The sequence below is a fragment of the Podarcis muralis genome, chromosome 3 (genome assembly GCF_964188315.1).
Source record: "Podarcis muralis chromosome 3, rPodMur119.hap1.1, whole genome shotgun sequence".
Taxonomy (NCBI): domain Eukaryota; kingdom Metazoa; phylum Chordata; class Lepidosauria; order Squamata; family Lacertidae; genus Podarcis; species Podarcis muralis.
The window spans coordinates 119,242,629-119,269,400 of record NC_135657.1 but is presented as its reverse complement, the minus strand read 5'-3'; the positions used below and the strand labels follow the sequence as shown (position 1 = coordinate 119,269,400).

At 42.6% G+C, this 26,772-nt stretch overlaps 1 protein-coding gene across 9 annotated transcripts in view; it reads right to left on the bottom strand.

Annotated features, from left to right (window-relative positions):
* The window catches only part of EHBP1 (EH domain binding protein 1), a 277,994-nt gene that overhangs the window by 138,142 nt on the left and 113,080 nt on the right, over positions 1-26,772 (bottom strand). For all 9 annotated transcript variants that reach the window (XM_028721911.2, XM_077926576.1, XM_077926573.1 and 6 more), the window contains one exon: positions 15,981-16,170. In XM_028721911.2, coding sequence (XP_028577744.2) covers positions 15,981-16,170 — 190 coding nt within the window. The remainder of the gene's footprint in view (positions 1-15,980; positions 16,171-26,772) is intronic.

Sequence of the window (26,772 nt, the reverse complement as noted above, 5' to 3'; positions counted from 1 at the left end):
TGAAATAAACTGTTCTAATGGAATTTAGGTTTAAATATTCAGAATACTCAGCTACATGTGTAAGCATGAAGGATTTGCCATGTTAAATGACCACCTTTAATTTGTGAAATTATAGGAAGCCCAAAGTCTTGTTTCTTGTGACAACTTTATAAACTACCATAATATTACTTTTAAGCCATGGACATTTAAATTTTGAATTGATCATGGATGCTACAAATGTTGATAGCTGAAAGAAATATTGGGGACTCTGATTCACACCTTATTTGATGAGTCTTTGGTCTTCTCTTTGGCCTTTCTAGGTTTCTAGGACCTCACCTACATTATTGCTGTCCTGGTATACAGAAAATATATAAGCACTGAAAGTGTCTAGCCAGAAAACCTTGGCCTATCCACCAATTTTAGGTAAAACTGAATAGACAGAGAAGCAGAAGACTACTGTTTCCAAGTTACTACCCACAACACAGTTAATTATGTTTTTGTCCTAATTTGAAGGCAGCTTTGAGAGAAGCAGACCCATACATTAAAAAACTAACAAACTACTACTGAAACTTGTTGACCAAATGTTGCCACACTAATGTATCAGAGTTATATTTATCAAAGCAATGAATTAAACAGCTCATAAATGGAGGTTAAAATTATCTCTGCCCTTTTTTTAGGACATGAAGCTCATACATTCTACTGGTAAATTTATATCGGTAGACTGCATTATACAGTACTGTAAAACTATTTTGAATCGACACAATCCCTCTCCCATTTCCTTATGTGCTGGTCACATTTGTCTTTCACACATTCTTCTAAAACTATTACCAGGCAAGGAGTTTGATTAAACCACAACCAGGTTCTAATGAGGCTGTATATTTTTAAAAGGCAGACTTGTAAGCAAGCATGCTGGCCTTATTTTTAATCCAAAGGAACTATTGATCTACAACTAAAATTAAGAATCGCTTAAGATATCTCATTCATGATGCTGGATGCACATTTTAGAGCAAAAAGTGAAACTAAAAATCAGTAATGAACCAACTGCTTTAGCATAATGTTTAAAAGAGAAGCTCCAATTTTGTTTTAACAAAACAAACCTGAAAACAGAAAGGCCCCAGAGGGTCTCAGAACAGCAACATACACCAGACAAAGGTCTGTGGAGATCTACACAAGGAGCTCTATACATGAAAGAAAAAATTTAAAGCTCAGAACCTGAAGAGGAACAAAGTACCGTATTTTTTGCCCTATAGGACGCACTTTTTCACCTCCAAAAATGAAGGGGAAATCTGTGTGCGTCCTATGGGGCGAACACAGGCTTTCGCTGAAGCTTGGAGAGTGAGAGGGGTCGGTGCGCACCGACCCCTCTTGCTCTCCAGGCTTCAGGAAGCTATCAGCAAGCCTGGGGAGCCCGCGGGAGTTTCCGCAGGGCTCCCTGCACTGCAGATAGCAGCCTGCCGCCTGGCGCGCGAGTCGCCCTGAAGCAGAGCGCCCCTCGCGCCGGGCAGACATCCGCAGCTGTGGGGAGCCCTGCGGGAGTTCCTGCAGGGCTCCCCACGCTGCGGATAGCAGCCTGCCGCCCGGCGTGCAGGATGACCTGAAGCAGAGCGCCCCGTGCGCCGGGCAGACATCCGCAGCTGTGGGGAGCCCAGTGGGAGTTCCCGCAGGGCTCCCCACGCTGCGGATAGCGCCCGGCCGCCCGGCGCACAAGGCGCCCTGAAGCAGAGTGCCTTGCACGCCAGGCAGACATCGGCCAGCCCCACAAGCTTGGGGGACAGCGGGGAGGCGCAGCGCCGCCATCCCGCTGTTCCTCGACCTGGTTTGGTTTCCCCGACCTGGTTTTGGGGGGGAAATAAAGGAAAAAATTTTGTAATGCAAAATAAATACTTAATGTAAACTAGAAAATTTTGTAATGCAAAATAAATACTTAATGTAAACTAGAATAACAACCACAAACTAGCTGTGTGAGAATGCTACTAATTATGTAGACTTCAGCAGCTTAAAAATAATAATTTAAATTCAGTACCACCAAATTAGGCAGCCATCTGTAAGTGGGGAATCTGGTCCTGATATCAAGAGACAGAGCAGAAAAAGCTAAAATCTGTGGCCAGGGTCACCGGGACATAAAAATGGCAAAACAGCCAGGACAGCACCATCCCTTCCTGTTGTGCATGCAAAAATTGACCAGAGCACAGCCTTTAGCAGCTCTACCATACAGTCTGCTATATTTGCCACACAGCCATTTGGCCTGCTACCACCAGCCACTAAGTCTGAGGATATGAAACTCTCCCTTTCAGTCACCAGTTATGTCAGTTTGATGCCCATGTTCAAGTGCTTTTCTATAGCATCAAAGAGGAAAAGAAGACGTGCCTTCGGAGTGGAGCAGGATTCTTTGAAATCAGGAAAGCTTTCCTCATCATAGTGATACACTTCACATGCAGCTACATAGGAGAAATTTTTCTGTGGTGCAATTCCACAGCACAGGTGACTAAATGTGATGCTGCAACAATGTGGGCCTTACCTACATAATTTGTACCCCACCCCTTGGTGGGGTAAGATTCACATGACTTTTCTTGTCTATGTGGTTGAAGCATTCATACACAGATCAGGAGCATGCATAATATGTAGTAAAATATGTGAGAAGCATTCAAGCTGCAAAGGCCTAAGAAAATAAAACAGTTTTGACCAGACAGCTGAAACTCAGTAAGGGCATGTCCACTCAGCTCCAACCTTGCCACCACCTTGCGCAGTCCAGTGTTGCTGGCTTGGGTAGGGCTGCTCTGCATTACCACACTAGCCATTGCCACCATTGGTACATTGTTCTCCAAAGGCACGCAAAGAACAAGCGGGCTATATTCAATGTGGAGAGATGCAGGGGGGAAACAGGGATGGTATCGGGAAATACCAAGGCAACAAAGAGAATGGAAATACAACCTGAGAAAAAGAAAATTAATTAAGAGAGGTGTGGAGGGAAGATCAAAAACAATTTGTTAGCCAATGGACATCAAAGCAATCCATTGCATAGATATATATAATTGGTACATATAATCACCTGCTAGAGGGCTTAAGGGCCTTAGATGATACCTGCTTAAGTTATCTAGGCAACTCCAGGTTACCGCAGTAAAGGGGATTCTTAGCCATAAGGTCTTCAGACATGGGAAAAGCAGCTGAGTATGATGACTCCAATCACACTCTGAGTGGTGTGGGGCAGAAGAGGAGGGAAGGTTGTTTACCTCTGGGCTACACTGTCTTTTAGCTCAAAAAGTAGGCAGAACTTCTGATAAGGGGTACCGTTTTTGTTACAGTACAGTTGGAATACAGAAACTAAAGGGAACCTGATTTTTTCAATAGATCTATTTGGATAGTTCTTCAAGACATTTTTCTAGGCATATTTCAGATATAAAATACACATTTAATACACACTATATAAAACACGGGTGGCTCTGTGGTCTAAACCACAGAGCCTAGGGCTTGCCGATCAGAAGGTTGGCGGTTCGAATCCCTGCGACGGGGTGAGCTCCCGTTGCTCGGTCCCTGCTCCTGCCCACCTAGCAGTTCCAAAGCACGTCAAAGTGCAAGTCGATAAATAGGTACCGCTCCAGCGGGAAGGTAAACAGCGTTTCTGTGTGATGCTCTGGTTCGCCAGAAGCTGCTTAGTCATGCTAGCCACATGACCCTGAAGCTGTACGCCGGCTCCCTCGGCCAGTAAAGCAAGATGAGCGCTGCAACCCCAGAGTCGTCTGCGACTGGACCTAACCGTCAGGGGTCCCTTTACCTTTACATAAAATACACATTCATAGCCACAAGAGCAATCAAATCCATCAAGATACTTAAGCTCATTTCAATATGAGAGAAGTCCAGATCTGTTGACACCTTGAAACCCATGTTGTTCTACCTGTTTCCCTCAGCAGATGTCTCTTGGTACAGAGGATGGGTGTGTAAAACTGGACAGATCTTCAGGGTAAGGCACGCCTTCTCTTAATACTTGCAGTGCTGCAGTATCAATTTTAGGTTGGTAAATTTCAGAAGCAAACATAATTGTATCCCTGCAAAAGTGGTGCTCTAATTAATCTTGCCCTTATGAAAAGATTAATTATAGCTTGAAATTGGACCTTGGGGCTGAGACACACCCTGAATGAATGTAAAAGACTCTTGCAGACAGTGTTCAAATGCCTAAGAACAGACAGTAGTTATGTTGCTTTCATCACCCTGGAGTTATGCTGATGCGCAATACGGCTGCAAGTCTTTGAGGACTGCACTCTCCCTTCTTTATAAAAGTGCACTAATGATCTAGGACCATTTCCCATCTGATAATCTTGATTAAGTTATTACTTTATGGTTATATTTTTCATCAGTTTTAATTGTGCAAGAAACATGGTTTTCAATACACTAAAAACTATTTAAACAACAACAAGAACTTTCAAATGAGAAAATATTACTGTATGATTTAGTCCCATTCATAAAATCCATCTTCAGGCTTTGGTGCTATTAAAATGTTATGGTATTCCCAGAGGGTCTCTGCGGACGACCCAAGGTGCCAACTTTGTACCCATGTCTACTCTGACAACACCTAATATAGGATCTACTAATGTAATCCACAACATCAGAGGTTCATTTGCCTGCTCATTTTACAGTTGATATATGCTAGCAATGTCATTACACATTCTGTGCAGGACAAACTGACTAGTCTCTATATACAAAAGAATCAACAGATACAAATTTGAAAGCAGGAATGGCAATATTCAAAAACCAGTAGGGCAATATTTCAACCTCCAAGAACACTTGGTAAGAATGGCCATTCCCAGAGCAAAGGAATGTCAGGAGACTGACAATGTATTAGAAGGTTCAATGCTATTATTACTATTATTTCTACTATTAAAAAATCACACCAGATATCAGGATGTCTGTCTTATCAACAACCGTTTCTCTCACTCTCTTAAATGGCCACTGTTAATAATGTAATTAGCACCATTTTTAATTTCTGTATTCAATTTCCTTCTGAGCTCTTGGTTTACCATTCTTTCCTATCCCCCATACAGCTGTAACTCAGGGTAACATTTCATGTATCTGATGGACTACACTGCAGTACACACAAGTTTATGGTATAATACTCAAGTTAGTTTTTAGGGTTCCACAAGACTTTTTTTTTACTTTGTCTATACCAAGGATACCAGATTTTTTTCAATGAACCCGGGGACACTTTTCAACTTCAATGGATTTTGTATGGGGACTGATTTGTAAATCTGGGGACTGTCCCCGGGAAACGGGGATGTCTGGTAACCTTAGCCTATACGACTGTGTGCTTGGGTGGGTATGCTTTCTTTCAAAAAGAACAACAAACACCTCCTTCTCCAGCACCCAATGCAGCACCATGCAACCGCTTAAGAAAGAAAGAAAGAAAGAAAGAAAGAAAGAAAGAAAGAAAGAAAGACCCTCCACCTACCCAGCATGTAACTTTGAGGTAGTCACATGGTTCTCTGGCTGGTTTAATTTTGGTGTGGGGAAGAGGATCTGCACACAGATTCATATATTCACCCAAACTTCAAGATCTATGCATACCTTAACCCACTGGCAGAGAAAGGGGGGTGCGGTGCATGCAGCTCGCCCTGGGTGTTATCCATGGGGGGGGGGTGACATTGCCGCCCCCCCATGGGACACTCGCCGTGGCTGCCTCCTCCCAGGATGCTTCCCCTGCCCCTGAGGGCAGCTAGCCTCGCACCTGGGTACATAGCATGTGTGCCGTTCCGGGTGCCGGAGCAGCTAACTCCGCCACTCCCTTAAGCTCAGCCAGTGGCGTAGCGTGGGGGGGTGCAGGGGGGGCCGGCCGCACCGGGCGCAACATCTGGGGTTAGGGCAAATCCACGGGTTAGGGGGCGCAAATCCACAGGTTAGGGGGCGCAAATCCACGGGTTAGGGGGCGCAAATTACTTGCCTTGCCCCGGGTGCTGACAACCCACGCTACGCCGCTGAGCTCAGCACAACTCTCTACTTGTCTGCATTGGTAGACAAGGAGGGACAGGCCAGTTTGAATAATATGCTCCAGAGGATAATCTGATACACAGCTCCACCATTTTGAAATGAATGGAGCCTGATACCATAAGAAAGGCAAGTAGTAACATTTACAGCATGTTTAAACAACTTACCGGTACTTATGATTTAAGACTGACAAGGAAAAAATGTATGTCGGGGGGAAAGACAAATGAAAGCCAAGATAGCACACTAATGGATTGTACCAGTAGTTTTTCGGTTATGAAAGGGTACACTTCAAATACATTTTTAACTCAATCTCATACTACTTTGAAGTAATAGATCTATTTTTTAAAACTCTATGTAGGATTTCAGCCTGCATTTGCTCCTATCAAAGGTTCTGAGAACACTGTGAGAAACATTTATTTGGCACATGCCTATAGGATAATACTTCCATGATTATCTCTCGACTAATACTCTCACCTACTCTTTCAGATGAGTAAACTCATTCAGATGAATATTATAGTTACTGTATCACAAAGTTAATATGCCCCGAGTTATTGTAGTAAAGGTTTTGAAAAAGAAAAAGAAACCAGAAACCTGAGTTTTACAAATATGAATCCCCTATGCCACAAGGCTAAGCCAAACACTGCCCTAGGGACAATGGGCAAGTGTGCAGAATAGAGCCCTGGCCCTGCTGCTTCAGCACTAGAAGGCTTTTCCGAAAGAAGACTTGAAGGAATGTACTTGTTAAGAATCAGGCTGTAATTTGCCTATTAAGGACAAGAACTGGGTAATAAAGGTGACAGAATACCCTTCAATAAGAAACTATTTACACTTCAACATATTTGTGTACCAATGTGAACAGCAGCATTTCTCCAACATTAATACAGCTTGAATTTCATTTTAGATCTGCTCTCTCTCTCCTAATGGAAGTCATGTGTACACAAACAAACAAACCCACTGAGAAGGGCTAAAAGAGGGGCTCACATCTTGCTAAGTAATTTGAGACTTCTCACGGTGAGCCGGGTTAAGAACCTTTAATGATTAGTCTACCAAATTGGGGCGGTCAGAATTAATTATGAAGTCATAAGATGTATTAAGGGAAGCAGCCCTTCCTGGGCAGTTTCCCTGAAAACAAAAAAGAGCAAACCCCACTTGTGCTAAAAAATGCACAGCTGGAGCATAAAGAGCCTAGAAAAGTCCTCATTTCTGGTACTGAAATTACTGCAGGCTTAGTGTTGAAGCAATTTAACCATGAACTGGAGCTTTTGCAAGGGAATTTTCTCTCTGGGAAGATCTTGCTCTTTGACTCTGAATGCTTCTTACGGGAGCCCACCTTCTTCTGTTGGAAGCAGCCCAGAGTGGCTGGAGCAACCCAGTCAGATGGACGGGGTACAAATATAAGAAAAGCTGAGTTTGGGTAGAAGGGCCATGGTGCACTCAAGGAAACCTGCTTTAGTCTTACACCCCTGCATTCTCACACTGCTGCACTGGCATGGCATCTCAAGATTGGCACAATCAGTGTGACAGCAGAAGCACCACCCAGAAGGCAATGGGATTCTGAGCCTCTGGTGGAGGACTTGACCCCCAAGAGGACAAGCGCCAGTAAAGGAAGTAGTTAAAGAATACAAAATGCTGACTAAAGTAGTCCTACCCGCAATATACAGACACTGTTCTTGTCCCAATTCTGAAAAGCAGTAATGACCATGTATGGAATATTAAGATCTGTCTCATTAGGAAAAATGCCTTCTGAGCCAGGAGGGAAGGGAGACGGTCTTGGGCCTGTCACTATTTGGCCAAGGAGAAATCCCTATTGTCTCTAATCAAATGTTCCCCCACCCCAGCCCTTGTCAAAACAAAACTTGAGTGGTCAAACAGCGGGCATTCTCAATCAGGTAAACAGAATAATATATATATATATATATATATATATATGCTTTCGTAGATTTTCACGGGTATAGGAATGCAGGTTTTGGTGTCCTCGGGTGTCTTCCCGTGTAAAAGTTGGGGTGTCTAGGCGAAGATGACGAGTGAGACCTCGTCGAAACGTCGCCTAGACACCCCAACTTTTACACGGGAAGACACCCGAGGACACCAAAACCTGTATATATATATATATATATATATATATATATATATATATATATATATGCAGGTTTTGGTGTCCTCGGGTGTCTTCCCGTGTAAAAGTTGGGGTGTCTAGGCGACGTTTCGACGAGGTCTCACTCGTCATCTTCAGGCTGGTGCTTTTGGCTTCTTGTTACTGGAACAGAGCAGGATCTCAGTGTTTGAGTTCCTATAAATACTGTTGAGGGGTGTGGTGTATAGCCTCCAATGTTCTGGGCAGAGAGGAAGTTCCCAGGCTAGTGTGCCTTTTCTTCTTTTGTTCCTTAATTGCTTGAGGGATATCTTGAGTGATTTCTTGAGTGATATCCTGAGTACCACTTAGGTGGGTCATTAGGTGTGGATTAGTTGCTAAAGCCTTTGTGTCTTGACCTCTTGAACTTTGTGAAGAGTTTTTCTGAGAAGATGGCTGTACTGCATTTAGTTGTGCTCTGGCTTGGCTTCGTGTATAGGGGCGAGCTGTGGTTTTGTGGCCTGTGCCAGCCAGATCTGTGTAGGGATTGCAGGGGGGTGCAGCATCCGGAGGTGCCACCATGGTTTGGCTACTGGATGGTGTCTGTAATTTATCTGTGGAGAGGGTCTGGGTTTGGGTCTGGTGTGGTTGATTGGTGATGGCGTTCTGTGTGCCTCTGGATCTGGTGTCAGTTTTTGTGGGGAGGGCTAATTTCCAGATGTCTGGCAAGCGGGATGTGTCGTCACGCTTGTTCATGTTGTGAGGGTGTTTCTCTATCTCGATGGCTTCCATGATTATTCTCTTGTGGTGATGTTCCATGTTAGAGAGCAATTTGGAATCTGCAAAATTAATTTCGTGTCCTGTTTCTTTCATGTGTTGGAAAAGAGAGGAAGTTTTTTCTTCTTTTTTGACGGCATTCTTGTGTTCTGCGATACGTGCATTTATTCGTCTGTTTGTTTGTCCAATGTACATGGCTGGGCAGACTTTGCAGGGTATTTCATAGACCCCTTGGTTTTCCAACTGGATTTTATCCTTGGGGTTTCTGAGGATATTGGCTATTTTTTGGTTGGCGCAAAAGGCTGTTTTGATATTGTGTTTATGGAGGATTTTGCTAATTTTATCTGTAGTGCCCTTGATATAAGGAAGGAGGGCCATGCCATTGTTTTCTTCTGTGTCTTGGTTTTTGGGGGGTGTTTCTTTTTGGATTAGCTTCGTAACCCTGTTTTGCTGGTATCCATTGGCAATTAACACATTTGAGAGATTCTGTAACTCAGTTGTCAAGTGGTCTTTGTCAGCCAGGCGTTTGGTTCTGGAGATGAGAGTCTTGGCTACGGAGTTTATTTGTGCAGGGTGGTGGTGTGATTGTGCATGTAAGTAGCGGTTGGTGTGTGTTTTTTTCCGGTAGATAGTGTGTCCTAGGGAGCCATCAGGTTTTTTGTAGATTAGGACGTCAAGGAAGGGAAGTTGGTTGTTGGCTTCTATTTCCATAGTGAATTGTATTTGGGGTGTAGGCTGTTGAGATGTGTGAGGAAGCTGTCCAGTTTTTCCTTCCCGTGTGGCCAAATTACAAAGGTGTCGTCAACATATCTGAGCCAAAGTTTAGGTTTGTGTTCTGACTTGTCTAAAGCATAGGTTTCAAAGTGTTCCATGTACAGGTTTGCGATGACCGGTGAGAGGGGTGATCCCATAGGTGCTCCTTCTATCTGTTTGTATCTTTGTCCATTGTGGATGAAGTACGTGTTGGTTAGGCAGTGGTTGGTCAGGTCCAAGATGTATTCGGGGGGATTGTATTTGTTTTGAATGGCTGTCAAGGCTTCATTAATGGGCACTTGTGTGAAGAGAGATACAACATCGAAGCTCACAAGTAGGTCATTGGGATGTAGGTTTTGCTTCTTTATTGTTTCTATGAACTGGAAGGAGTTTGGAACGTGTGAAGAGATGGATTCTGCATAGGGCTGAAGTTGCTTGGCGAGAAATTTAGCGAGATTTTGTAGAGGTGAGCCTATGGAGCTGACTATTGGTCTGAGTGGTGTTCCTTCTTTGTGTATCTTGGGGAGGCCGTAGAGTTTGGGGCATCTGGATGATTTTTCTCTGGGGATGATTCTTAGCTGGATTTCTTCACTGATAGGAGAGGCTTTTATTTTGGATTTGGTGGTTTTTTCCAGATAGGTGGTGGGATCTGTTTTTATAGGTTGGTAGGTAGGGTCTTGGAGTAGATTTGATAGTTTTGCTTGGTAGTCCGATGTGTTCATCACAACAGTGGCATTACCTTTGTCTGCTGGGAGAATGATTATGTTGTTGTCTTTCCTCAGGTTGGTGAGTGCTTTCTGTTCTTCTTTGTGTAAATTGCTTCTGGGTGGTTTGCTGGAGCAGAGGATGTTGGTGACTTCAAGTCTGATTTTATTGGCTTCATCTGGGTTGATTTTGGTTAGGCTAGCTTCGACTCCGCATATGATGTTTTCCGTGGGGATGCGTCTCGGGGCGACTGCAAAGTTGAAACCTTTGGAGAGTACTTTGGAGAGTACCTTGGAGAGTACCTTTGGAGAAACCTTTGGAGAGTACACCAACAAACTCCACAAACTAGAGAAACGCCAGAAGCCCAGCCACCCTCCACAACAACCCATGAAACAAACAGTACATAACATATCAGACAGGATCCTCACCTCAACTGAAACCAAAGTACTCTCCAAAGTACTCTCCAAAGGTTTCAACTTTGCAGTCGCCCCGAGACGCATCCCCACGGAAAACATCATATGCGGAGTCGAAGCTAGCCTAACCAAAATCAACCCAGATGAAGCCAATAAAATCAGACTTGAAGTCACCAACATCCTCTGCTCCAGCAAACCACCCAGAAGCAATTTACACAAAGAAGAACAGAAAGCACTCACCAACCTGAGGAAAGACAACAACATAATCATTCTCCCAGCAGACAAAGGTAATGCCACTGTTGTGATGAACACATCGGACTACCAAGCAAAACTATCAAATCTACTCCAAGACCCTACCTACCAACCTATAAAAACAGATCCCACCACCTATCTGGAAAAAACCACCAAATCCAAAATAAAAGCCTCTCCTATCAGTGAAGAAATCCAGCTAAGAATCATCCCCAGAGAAAAATCATCCAGATGCCCCAAACTCTACGGCCTCCCCAAGATACACAAAGAAGGAACACCACTCAGACCAATAGTCAGCTCCATAGGCTCACCTCTACAAAATCTCGCTAAATTTCTCGCCAAGCAACTTCAGCCCTATGCAGAATCCATCTCTTCACACGTTCCAAACTCCTTCCAGTTCATAGAAACAATAAAGAAGCAAAACCTACATCCCAATGACCTACTTGTGAGCTTCGATGTTGTATCTCTCTTCACACAAGTGCCCATTAATGAAGCCTTGACAGCCATTCAAAACAAATACAATCCCCCCGAATACATCTTGGACCTGACCAACCACTGCCTAACCAACACGTACTTCATCCACAATGGACAAAGATACAAACAGATAGAAGGAGCACCTATGGGATCACCCCTCTCACCGGTCATCGCAAACCTGTACATGGAACACTTTGAAACCAATGCTTTAGACAAGTCAGAACACAAACCTAAACTTTGGCTCAGATATGTTGACGACACCTTTGTAATTTGGCCACACGGGAAGGAAAAACTGGACAGCTTCCTCACACATCTCAACAGCCTACACCCCAAAATACAATTCACTATGGAAATAGAAGCCAACAACCAACTTCCCTTCCTTGACGTCCTAATCTACAAAAAACCTGATGGCTCCCTAGGACACACTATCTACCGGAAAAAAACACACACCAACCGCTACTTACATGCACAATCACACCACCACCCTGCACAAATAAACTCCGTAGCCAAGACTCTCATCTCCAGAACCAAACGCCTGGCTGACAAAGACCACTTGACAACTGAGTTACAGAATCTCTCAAATGTGTTAATTGCCAATGGATACCAGCAAAACAGGGTTACGAAGCTAATCCAAAAAGAAACACCCCCCAAAAACCAAGACACAGAAGAAAACAATGGCATGGCCCTCCTTCCTTATATCAAGGGCACTACAGATAAAATTAGCAAAATCCTCCATAAACACAATATCAAAACAGCCTTTTGCGCCAACCAAAAAATAGCCAATATCCTCAGAAACCCCAAGGATAAAATCCAGTTGGAAAACCAAGGGGTCTATGAAATACCCTGCAAAGTCTGCCCAGCCACGTACATTGGACAAACAAACAGACGAATAAATGCACGTATCGCAGAACACAAGAATGCCGTCAAAAAAGAAGAAAAAACTTCCTCTCTTTTCCAACACATGAAAGAAACAGGACACGAAATTAATTTTGCAGATTCCAAATTGCTCTCTAACATGGAACATCACCACAAGAGAATAATCATGGAAGCCATCGAGATAGAGAAACACCCTCACAACATGAACAAGCGTGACGACACATCCCGCTTGCCAGACATCTGGAAATTAGCCCTCCCCACAAAAACTGACACCAGATCCAGAGGCACACAGAACGCCATCACCAATCAACCACACCAGACCCAAACCCAGACCCTCTCCACAGATAAATTACAGACACCATCCAGTAGCCAAACCATGGTGGCACCTCCGGATGCTGCACCCCCCTGCAATCCCTACACAGATCTGGCTGGCACAGGCCACAAAACCACAGCTCGCCCCTATACACGAAGCCAAGCCAGAGCACAACTAAATGCAGTACAGCCATCTTCTCAGAAAAACTCTTCACAAAGTTCAAGAGGTCAAGACACAAAGGCTTTAGCAACTAATCCACACCTAATGACCCACCTAAGTGGTACTCAGGATATCACTCAAGAAATCACTCAAGATATCCCTCAAGCAATTAAGGAACAAAAGAAGAAAAGGCACACTAGCCTGGGAACTTCCTCTCTGCCCAGAACATTGGAGGCTATACACCACACCCCTCAACAGTATTTATAGGAACTCAAACACTGAGATCCTGCTCTGTTCCAGTAACAAGAAGCCAAAAGCACCAGCCTGAAGATGACGAGTGAGACCTCGTCGAAACGTCGCCTAGACACCCCAACTTTTACACGGGAAGACACCCGAGGACACCAAAACCTGCATTCCTGTACCCGTGAAAATCTACGAAAGCAAATATATATATATATATATATATATATATATATATATATATATCTCCCTGTCATACATCGTCAGTCTCTGCCAATACCAGATTTAAGTGGCCATTTCTTATCTTATGGTCTCGGAAAAATTGTTATACATTGTAAGTGCTTCAACAGAACATTTTTTAAAACAACAACAACCCTGTAATTCTGCCCTGTGAGTGCCAGTCCAGTGGGCTCTTTGCTGCATTTAACATGCTGATCAACTTCTACCTGGGTAGGCTTCTGCCATCGGCCTTTCTTCTTTGCTTAGGAGAATTGAGGAAATGGCAAGATCAGCCCTTGAGGGACAGGGAGTCATCAGCAACTTCTCTGCCTAATTAAGTAGTGGTTTGATAGATGTGACAAGGAGTTCCATTCAGCTTTTAACTGAAATGATGATAACTAAAATACAGGGCCCTTAAGGGCGGCTATAAGTTTTAAGAGGGGTCTGGAGGCCACGCCGAAAGATTTCCCCCCGCTCTCTTTTACTTTCCGGTCTCAAAACAAAAAGCACAATATATAATTGATATATTTTTCCCAAAGAGGCTCCATTTAATGGGGGGAAAGCTAGGTCAAATAAAAACTGTTGAAAAGAAATGGTAAATACAACTGTTTCCTGTATTAAATTCCCTGTAATACTATTGCACATAGTTTTCACTTTTATCTAATAACCTGTTAAATAATTGCTGCAGTCTTTCATTTCTTCCCCTTTTTCTTAAAATAAACAGTTTTCTTGATTTCCAATATATAACAACAAATACATAAAGGGGGAAAATGCAAATACAAAACCCCAACTTACTCCCTTCCCCTCTCCAGAATGGATCAATCTATTTAAGTTTCCCAAAGTCTAGTTTGTGATTTTGGTGGTTGCCATTCTTCAGGGTTATCAGTAAAGTATTTTATAAAATTCATTTGCTAAAGCACTATGGCAGCCCATTTCTCATGATTTGAAGAACAATAGGATCATGAGCAAAACGGATCATTGTCTAATAAAAATCCACTCTTTCCAAGATGCTTTCTAAAACAGGAGCCACAATGAAATACAGAATTCTTTTACCACAAAGTAAAGCTGTGTGTGGTATGTTGAGCCTAGATACAGTACTAAACAAAAAACGATTCCACCTTCCATCTGCCCTCACCTATAAGAGAAATCATCCCACTCGGGATGGGTAGAAGAAAGGGAAATCTCCCTCTTCAATTCCTCAAAACAGCGCACTGTGTTGTTTCCTTTTAGCATATTTACTTGAGGAATGAGTCTTTCTAATTCTTCAAGCACTGACCACCGCACCTCACAACCAGTAAATTTACTTGAAGTAAGAACAAATGCATCTCATTTCACAAGAAAAGGGATAACACATGTCACAGATATGCTAAATTATACGTGAAATGAAAATCCTTCTTTAAAAATTTAAAAATTCATTTTATGTGTTATTGTTCCATTTGTAAATCACCTCGAGGTTTTAAAAATGATTAATAAATTAAGTGTAAGAATAATAGAAACAAGAAAGTGAAAACAGAGCAGATGATTTAAATAGGCAAATATATGGAGATTTCCTCAATCTGCACAAGTTATTTTGCTCATAGAAGCTTCTTGGTTTACAATATGGTCTTAGATCCAGCCTAAAAAGTAACAAATATAATCATTCAAATTTGTTTGTATTCCATCAATTTTTTAAGTATATACAAACCATAAACTTATTAAGTTATAGCATTTAATAGTTTCATATGCTTTAAAAATTATGGATTTGTGGCATTTGGCTCTACAAACAATGCAGAAAATATATTTTGAAATTAAGATGTCCTGAATTTCCTACCAGGATGTGCTTGGCACCTGACTCAAGTGGTTTTTTTCTTAAGAAACCTTTTCTTTCTCATAGTAAAAAGCTGATTTATTTAAATAAGAAAAAGAATTTTTGGCCTATCTGTGCAATCCTAAACATAGTTATTCTGAAGGAAATCTTGCTATGTTCAATGGGGCCAATTCCAATATCAGTGCACACAGGACTGCTTTAGGGTGAATCTGCTTTAGGGTGAATCATACTACTTTCACAGAAAAGCTTTGCAAAATCTGCTATTCATTAAATATATCTTCACATGATTTGGGGTCCATGTTCAGAGCTTTCTGCGGAAACAAGTCATGCATATTCTGGGGAACACAGAATAACTAACTACTTGGGCCAGCTGTGCACCTATGTAACCATTGAAGTTTTAAAAATCTTGGCTCTGCCCATGCAGAGTGAAGATAATCAGAGGCTGTATAGCCAAACGAAAACCACTTATGTACTAACAGATGTCAGGGGACTGCCATCGGAACAGGGGAGGGGGGCAGGGGAATACAGAGAGCCTCCGTGGTGGGGAAAGCCACACCTCCAGTGAAGCAGAGGGGGAAGGGGGTAGCCGGGCGGGGGGAGGGCTCGAAGATGCTACTGAGAGCCCAAGCGCCTCACCTAGCCCAGCTAGCCAGGAAACAGACATGCCGTTTCCGTCGCCCAGCTTACGCAGAGGGGAGGCAGAGATTTGGGGTGTCTAAATTCTTACGTTGGGGAAGAAACTGGAAGGGGCCACTTCCTGGAATCTGCAAGTGACTAAGACGGACATGAACTTTAGGGTTTTGCATTGTAAATAGTTTGCACCAATAAAACCTGTAAAAGACAGGTCAGAGTCCCGCCTGGTTACTCGTGAGCAACCACCCCCACACCTGACAGATACCATGTGTGAAATACAAGAGGAATTTCAGTTTTTAATAAGCATTTATAAACACTGGCAACATGGCAGTTACATACCTTGGGAGAAGAGGAAAGCTCCTTCAGTGCACAAATAGCTGACTTGTTCTCACTTGTTTCCACTTCTGTCTTTGGTGAGAGAATTGGTGGTTCAGGAGCTTTTCTTCTTCTCTTCCTTTCCATTTCTTGTAGCGGAGTAACTTGACTATTAAAAGCAGAACTTGATTTTGGTTCATAAAATGGATTTGATCTAATTTAAAAAAAGGGAAATGAATTTATTTGCATTTTCAACATAATTTTTAGAAGGCAATTGTTTTCACAAGTGATCCAAAACTCGTTTAATTTTGGAAATAACAAAGCCCTGGCCTCACTGCTTGTGCTGCTAGTTCACCACCACTCCAAAAAACAAACCATAAAGCCCCTAGACTCTGAAGAGCGAAAGCATGCCTACTGCTAACAGAATATCCAGAACTAAGCAATCTGCAGCCACCAGATTCAAATGAGCCTCTTATTAATTTATTTACTGACATTTCTATACCACTTGATTGTTTAAAAAAACACCTCACAGCTGTTTACAAAAAATAAAACAAGAAAATCAAGGGGGGGAAACAACAATTGTTTAAAACATAGTTAAAATACCAAACAGATTAAAATTCATATTGATTATTAATTAAAGAACCTTACTTTTGTCTGAAGAGTGAAGTTTCAATATACATATAATTTAATATGTCAAGGATCTTTTTTAGTTACATAATAATGGAAGACTGAATGGAAATGTAATACGATAACTTATAGTGCAATATTATACATGTCTATTCAGAAACCTGTCCAGTGAGGCTTAATCCTGAGTGTAGCTTAAGGGTAGAATCCTAAATGGTAGAATCCTAAACCTGCTTAATATGGAATGCCTCACTGAACTGGGACTTACTTATGAGTAGACATGTGTAGGATCACACTGCACCTGTTACATACACAATAAACATACACACAAAGAAGTACAAGTGCACAAAACCCTTTCTGGCTTAATGTTCCATTAGTTTATATTTTTATTGTGTGGGCTAATGTATTGAGCCTTGGAAAGATTAGAATGATTTTTTGAGGTTACCTGTAGGCCCCCCCTCTTTGGTAGCTACAGCTTAATGGTTTGTCAAGGAAGATGTGGTTTTACTCTGGCATGTAGTATGATTGTCGCAGCCTTCCTGCTTTTTTCTTACCAATTACAGGAGAAAGAGAAAAAACTGCTAAGTTTGGTGATTACGTTCATCGAAGAGCCTGATGTTTCCCTCAAATATTATTGAATAGGGTACCTAATCTCATATTTATTTTGTTGTTTCTTTCTATGGCTTGGACATGTCCACAGAATGGAAGATGGCAGGATCCCCAAGGATGTGCTCTACAGGGAGTTGGAAGACCAACTCTGTGTTATAAAGATGTCCACAAACGAGACATGACGGCTGGAAACATCAACCCCACTGTGTGGGAATCACTTGAATATAACTGCAGTGCCTGGAGACAGGCAGTCAGTCAGGCCATGTATCCATAGCGGAGACCAGAGGAGGAATGACCCCTGGGAGGAGTGCAGAACTAAGACACACCATGGTGCACCTGCAGCAGCACAACCGGGTGCCTTCATCTGCAACAAAACATGTTTCTTCCTTATTGGTCTCTACAGCCTTTAACTCCCCAATTGTTTGACTTCACATCAAACACTCCTCCATGGCATCCTGAGACAGACAGATGCCAACAACAATGACTACCATCATGTTTCCACAAGTTCACATCTAATTCTGTGTAAACTCAGGTTGTTAGAGAGGGAAATGCATATGCTGTTTAGCATTTTAAAAACCATTAAAAAATCTCCTGCTTCAAATTCCTTGGATACCATCAAGCGTGTCTCATTTTTTGTACATCTGAATGAATTTGCACACGTTCAGTACAGAGTTATGTCCACCCACCCAATCTGCTCCAGAGGTTGGGGATACACTGGAACAGTGTGGAGGATAGCATGGGGAGGGAATGCAAAATCATCCAGAAGCACACCCCCTCCTCTATTTGCAGTAGCCTCTGCTTGACTGAAGAGCCTTGCATTCACGGAAAGACATCTATGGATCTAATCCTATACCTCCAGACCAAATTCTCTCCAGAAGCAAGTATAGTTTTAACACAAGCAGAGCACTCTCAATCAAATCTCATTGTTCTCGGTTGAGCCTTCAGTCCACTTAGTATCATTTTGAAGCCCTAGTTTCTCTCAGTTAAAAATAATAATAGCATTTTGAACAATCCTTACAGTTCTAAAAATGTTTTCCCCAACCCCTGAGTGTTGACATATTGCCTCCTGCAGCATATGTTTTTATTTAGACAGCCTTTGTCCTTCAGACTGGATATTTTCCTCCTGGTCTCTCCATTTGTATAATTTATTAGGTCTATACTAATTTTATCTGTTATGTGTGCTATTTTAGCAATTTCTTGCTGTAGGTTGTCCTGAGTAGTTTAATTTTTGAGCTAGAAAGGCGGAATATGAATACTCTTAACAAACACATTTTTTAGAATATTAATGCATTTACAATCTCTTTTTGCCCTTACAGGCTTTAAAAAAACCTAGAGAGGAACAAGCCTTTGACAGAAAAAAGTAAGTTGAAGAGCGAAGTTTGGTAATGATATATCTGGACCTTTGGAAACAGGAGAAAGGAGAAAGGCACTGAAACAAATTCCAGCCCAATCTAATTCATTAACTGCTCTACAAAGGGGGCTGCTGTTGTTTATTGCAGGGAGAAGATGTCGATCAAGATAAATAAATGAAAGGAGAAACTAAAACAACTAGGTTGCAAAGTGAAAGCACCTTTGAGGGGTTCTCACGTCAGCACCCATCAAACACAAAAAACATGGACCAAATCAAAGCTTAAGGTGATGTCAAAACAAACAAAAGAGACGTGTTCTACTGAAGACAAAGGTGGAAAAAGAATGGTATTCTGCTTGGAACAGAAGATTCAAGACTACCTGTCAATCATTTAATTTTGCTGACAACCTGGTTGAGCTGTCTTCAAACATTAAGGGAGTTCAAAGGAAGGTAAAAGTTAAGATGAAAAAATGATAAGGACAAGGGCAAAACATTATATATGGGAGGTCACAATGTTTTCTTTTGTTCTACAAGCTACTACCCCCCTTTCTTTTTTTCTGAAAGAGTTAACCAAGATACTACGTATATTTTGACAATGAACTACCTGACCCTCTGCAGTCTTGGAATTTGAGAACCAACATGTACTGGGGATTTCTCACAGCTAACACTTAGTTGCCTTGAGTAAGGGGGCCAGAGCTAGAGGAATAACAGCAGCAGCAGCAGCAGCAACAACAACAATAAAGAAACTGGCATCAGCAAAGAAGCACCTCCAAGAAAAGGGATTACAACTCTCTCAAGAAGTTTTAGCACATTGGATTTATTAAGTAAGTCTCATTACACAAACACACACACCCCTCAGTACCACCGAAGTCAGTATCATACACTTCTAGGAGCTGGGTGTAAGGTTTTGGATTTGAGAAAACAGATGAATAACCAAATTATATTATTTGCTTAGATACAATATTAGAGTTTATGATGACAACCTTAACGATTAACATATTTTGCCTGTGATAAAAAGCAACCTTCACAAGCTCTCTTTTTCATACAACTTTCTTTAATACTTCTCCATTCTACCAACAGCTACACAAGCAAAATGAGTGCATGCACAATGAATGAGATGGAAAGTAATACTGAAAGGGCCAGCGTGCCATCACATAGACCAAAGGGATTTCCCTCATCTTGAATATTGCAGGCAAGGCTGGTCACCCCATCTTAAAACAGACATATAGTATGAAAAATAGGATGATCCAGAGACGCATGATGAAAATGGTAAGAGATATGGTGAGACTTCTGTGAAAAAAGATTGAGAAGATTAGAATCATTGTTTTGAGAGGACAAAGAAAGAACAAATTATAAATAAATGTTTTGGTACATAATGAACTGCGTCCCATTTAGTGCTTCTCGTCCTTCAGCAGAAACCTAAGGGTGGGGGGGGGGGCTTTGAAATCTGGCAGAAATACATATATTAATACAATGCACTAATTTCCTCTGAAACTCATTTGCTCTTATTTTAATTGAATCCTGGTACACAGTAAGTCTCTGAATCAGGCAACTGTATACACACAGAGAAGAACTGTGGGTTACTAAACAAACAAACTGCCTAACAATAAATTGTCAGTTTCAAGGGGAACTATTTTCCTCATTTATGGTGTTTCTCTGGTCTAATCTTTTACGGCAACCTCTCAGATGAACTTGACCTGCAATGGAACATGTCCTTGGATCCTTTGGAGCTCTGCCTGTTTAGAGAGGGAGCAGGGACACTCTACATCAACACAGGATTATTAAGCTCCAATTTTAAATTCAAAGCTTTGTCTCCATGCTTCCCACCTCATACTTCTCTCTGGGGTACTTTATCATATTAAATATTGTACAATAAATTCATCTGGAAATCTATCATCTTCCAGTTCTACGGATACAACTTTAAAACAATTTTAACCACCTCTCCATTCATTAATATAACTGAAGGAGTGGTGATGGGAAAAGGTTGCCCTTTAACTACTTCTGCAACCAGTGCAGAAATCACACATTAAGAATTAAATCCTATTCTCGATATATACCTCCTAGGTGAGTCATAGGATATGGGCATATCCTACACTTCTACACTGACATAACCCACATACACTTCCACTAGTGGCGATACAGCAGGGAAACTTCATGGATATACTAGAACAGTACTACACTGATGTATGGAACTCTGCTGGTGTAGTAATCAAATCGGGGGCAGAATCAGTGTCATGGTTGTAATAGGCAGGAGCAGATACACACAAAATCTGAGAGTCCCTCAGATCCCAAACCTGCCTCCAACACCAAAGTGATGTAGCACAGACTTCAGAGATATTTCAAAACATGCACTGAATTCAATGGAGGAGAAAACTCATTGTGCCCTTCAGAACACCTACTCATAGGATTCAGACTAACTGTGACCTCATCACAGCATACCAACATAAAACCTCAAACAGAAACTCAGATTATAGAAAGGGCTTTATCTTTCTTGTCTCCTGTCATAAACACTTACAGCACTCAAATGGGAACTTTGGTGACTGGGATTGTGGAAAAAAAGAGCACTTTGCACAAATAGCCTAACTTCAGGACTTACTGCTCTTTCTCTTACAGGAATTCCATCTCAAGACTCCAGACACACATACCCAAAAACAGTCAGGAGGACATAAAAGCTATACATTTGCTTTTCCAACAAAATTTTCAAATCTACCATTTTGCTCTAATCAATTAGAACAACTATTGTATGACAGTAAGTATAAAATGTATGTACCTCTTGATTGTAAAAAAACTTCTCAAAGGTTTTTTTTATTAAAATTATTAAAATAGACCAGTGAAAGTCTATTTGTTGCTGCTTTCTATCAGCTGATAATTTTCTTTTATACTGTCAGCTTCTTGTTTTCATTTGAAGGGTTGGTTTTTGTTTTTTTAATCTGTCATGTCTGCATCTATGGCAATGTATTTTATTGTATTTGCTGTCATTTTAGTGTGCTTATATATGTGAAATGTGCTAGCATTTGGGAACACAGGGTTTAAAAAAACCTGCACAGAAAAAAGTGCAGAATAAATCTGATCAATATCTTAAAAAGGAAGACTTGGTTTACATTTTAAAGTAAGGTTACCAGACGTCCCCATTTCCCGGGGACAGTCCCTGGATTTACAAAGCAGTTCCCAGACAAAATCCACTGAATTTGACTGAAGTTGAAAAGTGTCCTCGGATTCATTGAAAAATCTGGTAACCTTATTTTAAAGTACTCAAATATAATCACCTTGAAATGAATAGTAGGTAAAAAAAAAATCAAACAAATTATATGAATAGAGCAACAAAGAAAAGGTAAAGCTAAAGGGACCCCTGACCATTAGGTCCAGTCGTGGCCGACTCTGGGGTTGCGGCGCTCATCTCGCTTTATTGGCCGAGGGAGCCGGCGTACAGCTTCCGGGCCATGTGGCCAGCATGACTAAGCCGCTTCTGGTGAACCAGAGCAGCGCACAGAAACGCCGTTTCCCTTCCCGCTGGAGCAGTACCTATTTATCTACTTACATTCTGACGTGCTTTCGAACTGCTAGGTGGGCAGGAGCTGGGACCGAGCAACGGGAGCTCACACTGACCAGACCTTTAAATGCTTTGGCATCCACTATTCCAAAGCATGAATATTATTGTGTAATTCCTTCACACCCTCTTTTGTAACAGCCCACACCAGCTTTTTTCATATTACATTATCAGCAAGATTACAAAATTCTGCAAGGACCATCATGCCACGACCAACACATACACGCACACTTCCACAGACACAAAGGCCCAAGACTCTGACCTGAGGATCACTTACAAACACCGACTAAAGGTTACTGAAAACCGGTCATTACCTACTGAAAAGAAAAGTAGGGGAGTTCTTTCTTTAAAAACCTGCACCTTTAAATATTTGCTCTCCAGCTTTTCTGTTTATTTATCAGTGATACAAGGCTTTATCTGAAACAACAAAGAGTCTTCTGGCACCTTAAGGATCAACAAATTTCATGGACTAAAGTTCACTAGATTGGATTCAGGAAGTGTAGCCCTCAGTTCATTTACACATTGGTGCAAGGGGGGAGGTGTAAATGTTTGAGTTAAATAGCAATGAAATGCAAAAAGGAAAGTGTATGACTAGTCAATCAGAGCTTAAATGTATGCAATATAAGAACAGTGACTGCAAATCATAAATTCATATACCGCCTTTAGCCGAGAATCACAGTTTTACAGTATAAAAACACTAAAATACACAACATAGTAACAAACAAAACAACAACCCCCCTCCTTAGTCAAAAAGGCCATAGATTGTTTAATTAGCCAAAGGCCTGGGGAAAGAGGAATGTTTTCACCTAATGCCTAAAGATACGCAATGAAGGCCTCCCTGGGGAGAGAATGCCACAAATGGGGAGCCACTGCAGAAAAGGTTCATTCTTGTGTTGTCACCTTCTGGACCTCTCATGGAGGAGGCATATGAAGAAGGTCCTCAGATGATAATTGCAGTGTCCAGGTCAGCTCATATGAGGAGAGGTGGTCTATGAGGTATTCTGGTCCTGAGCCACTTAAGGCTTTATAGGCCCAAACCAGCACTCTGAATTGAACCCAGAAACTAATGGGCAGCCAGTGCAGTTGCACCAGGACTGGCGTTATATGTCTTGTTCCGGTGAGCAACCTGGCAGCTGAACCTGCACCAGCTGAAGTTTCTGAACTGTATTCAGAGGCAGCCCCATGTATAACACTTTGCAGTAATCTAACCTAGATGTTATCAGAACATAGACAACAGAAGTAAGGTTATCCTGGTCCAGACAGGGTGCAGCTGGGTCACCAGCTGAAGCTGAAGTAAGGCACTCTGCATCACTGAAGCCGCCTGAGCCTCAAGTGACATCAGTGGATCCAGAAGTACCCCCAAGCTATGTACCTGCTCCTTCAGATGGAGTATAACCCCATCAAGATCGGACAACCTTCTGTTCATCTGGTCTAGGGAATCGCCTGCTAACAGTCTTAGCTCAATTGAGCTTCCACTCACAACTGTAATTTGGTGATAACACAAGCATCTTATAAATAGATTGGATCTTATCTGTAGACAGTTCTACCCTCTAAAATTCTGAACAATGCAATACTTTTTTTTTAACTGTTGGGCAGTTTATGGTGCACTATGAGTAAGACAGGCCCAAATGAACTTACAAGGGCTACTGAATGTTCTCCAGAAATACTGTACAGTGGTGCCCCGCAAGACGAATGCCTCGCAAGACGAAAAACTCGCTAGACGAAAGGGTTTTCCGTTTTTTGAGTCGTTCTGCAAGACGAATTTCCCTATGGGCTTGCTTTGCAAGACGAAACGTCTTGCGAGTTCTTGCGAGTTTGTTTCCTTTTTCTTAAAGCTGCTAAGCCGCTAATAGCCGCTAATAGCCGTGTTTTGCAAGACGAAAAAACCGCAAGACGAAGAGACTCGCAGAACGGATTAATTTCGTCTTGCGAGGCACCACTGTACTGCATTTCAATACCTGAAAATCAAAAGCTATGCACCTTTTGAAGATGCTGTCAATTCTGTACTTATAGTTAGTTGATCTCTTCTTATATTAATAATTATTCCTTGATGTTTTAGTCTTACATTTTGCATATTCAAATCTTGTTCACATGATTAAATTGATGAGTACTTCAATAAAAATAATTTTTATACAAGGCTGTGGATTTGGGGACTAGTAAGCGGTGGGAGAAGTCATATATAAAAAAGTGGGCAGCCCCCTCACCAATGCAAACTCACAGCTGCCCTTATTGGGATGGTGCAGCAGGGCCTCCTCTATAGATGTTCTAATCTTGTGGAATCCACTGCCCATGGAAGCCTCTCTCTGACCACCCTTGGAGAGTGCTGAGGAAAACAGGCTGGCAGGCTGGACCCTGGCCAAACAGGCTACTGTGATATCAGATGACAAATCAATTTGTTTGTATTACAGAAAATCAGAGTCAAGTGAGGAATGAAGTTACCACCTATCAGCTGATAGGCAGTGGCTTCAAGCCCTACTTTCTGCAGGGATTGGCTGCGCTAAGGAGCTCTCCATGGGAAACTCTGTAGAGCAACCAATTCAGTAGGCTTGCTCTGTCAATCAGCTGATCAGCTATGACAGACTTCCTTCCTTGCCAATGAACAACTGGAAACACACTTTTAAGTCTCTACCCACCTGTCCTGGCTCCCAGCTTCCAAAGAACTGAGATTAGGTGCAGAATTCTTTCTAAAGATTATAATTGTTGTACTTCAGGCACTTCAGGCGATACATGTTGCTAATCCCTGAGTTGTTACTTTGCAATTCAGGCATTGGTAATCCCTCTGCTAAACAATGTAGGTTTCCTAGCTAGCTCAGAGCCATGGAAAGTTGATCCAACCCTTGGCTCCCTCCCTTTCTGCCTTAAATACTGAAGGGGCTGGGTAGGGGGCATTTCTGCAGGCACTCTCTTCTCTTCTCCTGGACTTGGGAGATGGGTGTGTCTCAAACTCCTGCAAAGAGACTGTAGATTGCTGCCAACCTCTGGCTATAACAGGACGTGCTCACTCATGAGTGGTTCCTCCAAGCAAGAGGATCCAGTGGGATTGGCTGGGGCAAGAGAGCTCACTATGGGATTGATGGTGACAGGGAAACAGGATAGCAAGCCTCCACTCTGGATTTCGGCTAGGAGCTTCCCTCTGGCAGAGCCCCCCACCAAACTCCCTTGAAGCCCTCCAAGGGATCGTCCTTGTCCTGACTCAGCTAGCCCTCACAATGCCCCACACATGACACTGCATATGATGTCAGGTGTGGGACACATGGGCATGGTTTTGGGAAAGCAGCCTAGCAGGCCAAACAGGGCCTGATTAGCCCTGTGGGCTGGAAGTTGCCCACCCCTGCAGTAAGAGGAGCATTCTTTTATTCATAATAGCTAGGAGTCCTTCCCACTACTAGGCATGAGAGCGATTTTATAATTTCTGATCAATGTATTGAGAATCCCCAGAGCGCCACAATGCCCACCCAGTGTCAGGGACTGGGCAGAGGAGGAGGAATGGTGGAGACCACCACCCCATCCAGACCCTTCCAGGGAGGAGGAAGCGGAAGACAGTATAGATGTACAACAGTGGTTTGCGGGATGTTGCAGCTCAGAGGCAGATGAGGGGGAAAGTTGGGAAATAATGTGAGAGCCAGAGCAGCAGCTGGCTGACACGTTATCATTAGAAAGAATCCCAGACCTACCATCTCCCAGAACCTGGCGAGCCTTAAAAGTAGGAGAGCAAAGAGCTCGAAGACAGAGGGCACTAAGCGGCACCCATGGAGATGATGATGAAGCATGACAAATGAGGAAGTGGGAGAGAAGGGGGCTGGAGATTCACTCGGGACACTGCCATTATCCAAGATGCTGGGTTCTATAGCCTCTCTCTGCAAGAAGGACTGTAAGAAACTTTCCCTTGTCCTTCTACTTAACTGGGCTGGGAGTTACTAAGCCGGGAGCCGCTGGCAGCATCCTGACACCCGGCAGCCTGCAAAGGCAGCTTGCGCCTCCTGAGCCTGAAAGTTCAGGTGAGACGTGGGGGGAGGCGCAAGCGCCACGTTTCCATTTACCTGCCAGGGACAAATACAAAAAGTACCTGCTTGAGGAATCTCCAGAGCGGAGGGCAGGAAATGGCACACCCAAAGGTGGAACAGTGGCTCCCCGTAGCTGCCACTTGTGCAGCGAGAGATCATCGGGATGAGCCACGGCTGATGGTTCTGGGGAGGCTGACGGCTCCATGGTGCCTCAGCTGATGCACTCTGTCCAGTCTTGACAGGAACTGTGTATGGTGATGCTAATAGTCTTCGTGGCCGGCAACTGCTTTTTCCTCCCCGCCTCCTTTCTGACATCGTAATATACCACCATATTGCAAAGTTTAGCTGATGATATATTACAATGTTGGAAAGCATCTACCCACTACCCTGAAAGATCTACCCACTACCCTGCCTTCCTTTGCTTCCACTGCCCTGGAGGCTACCGTTCAATACAGAATAGCTTCAACAATCTTCTCCCCTATCTGAAGGTGGCTATTAGTCAACTGCAGATGCTGCAGACAGAACTGAGAATCGGTTCATCCTGAACATTTGCAGCATTTGCACCTCCCTGAAAAGTTTATTATTCTGCATGAAAACCAGTGATTTAGATCCCAGCAAAAAAAGGAAGCTGACTGTAAATAGCAATAAAATGCATGAAACCAGATGAAATATATTCATGTTCTC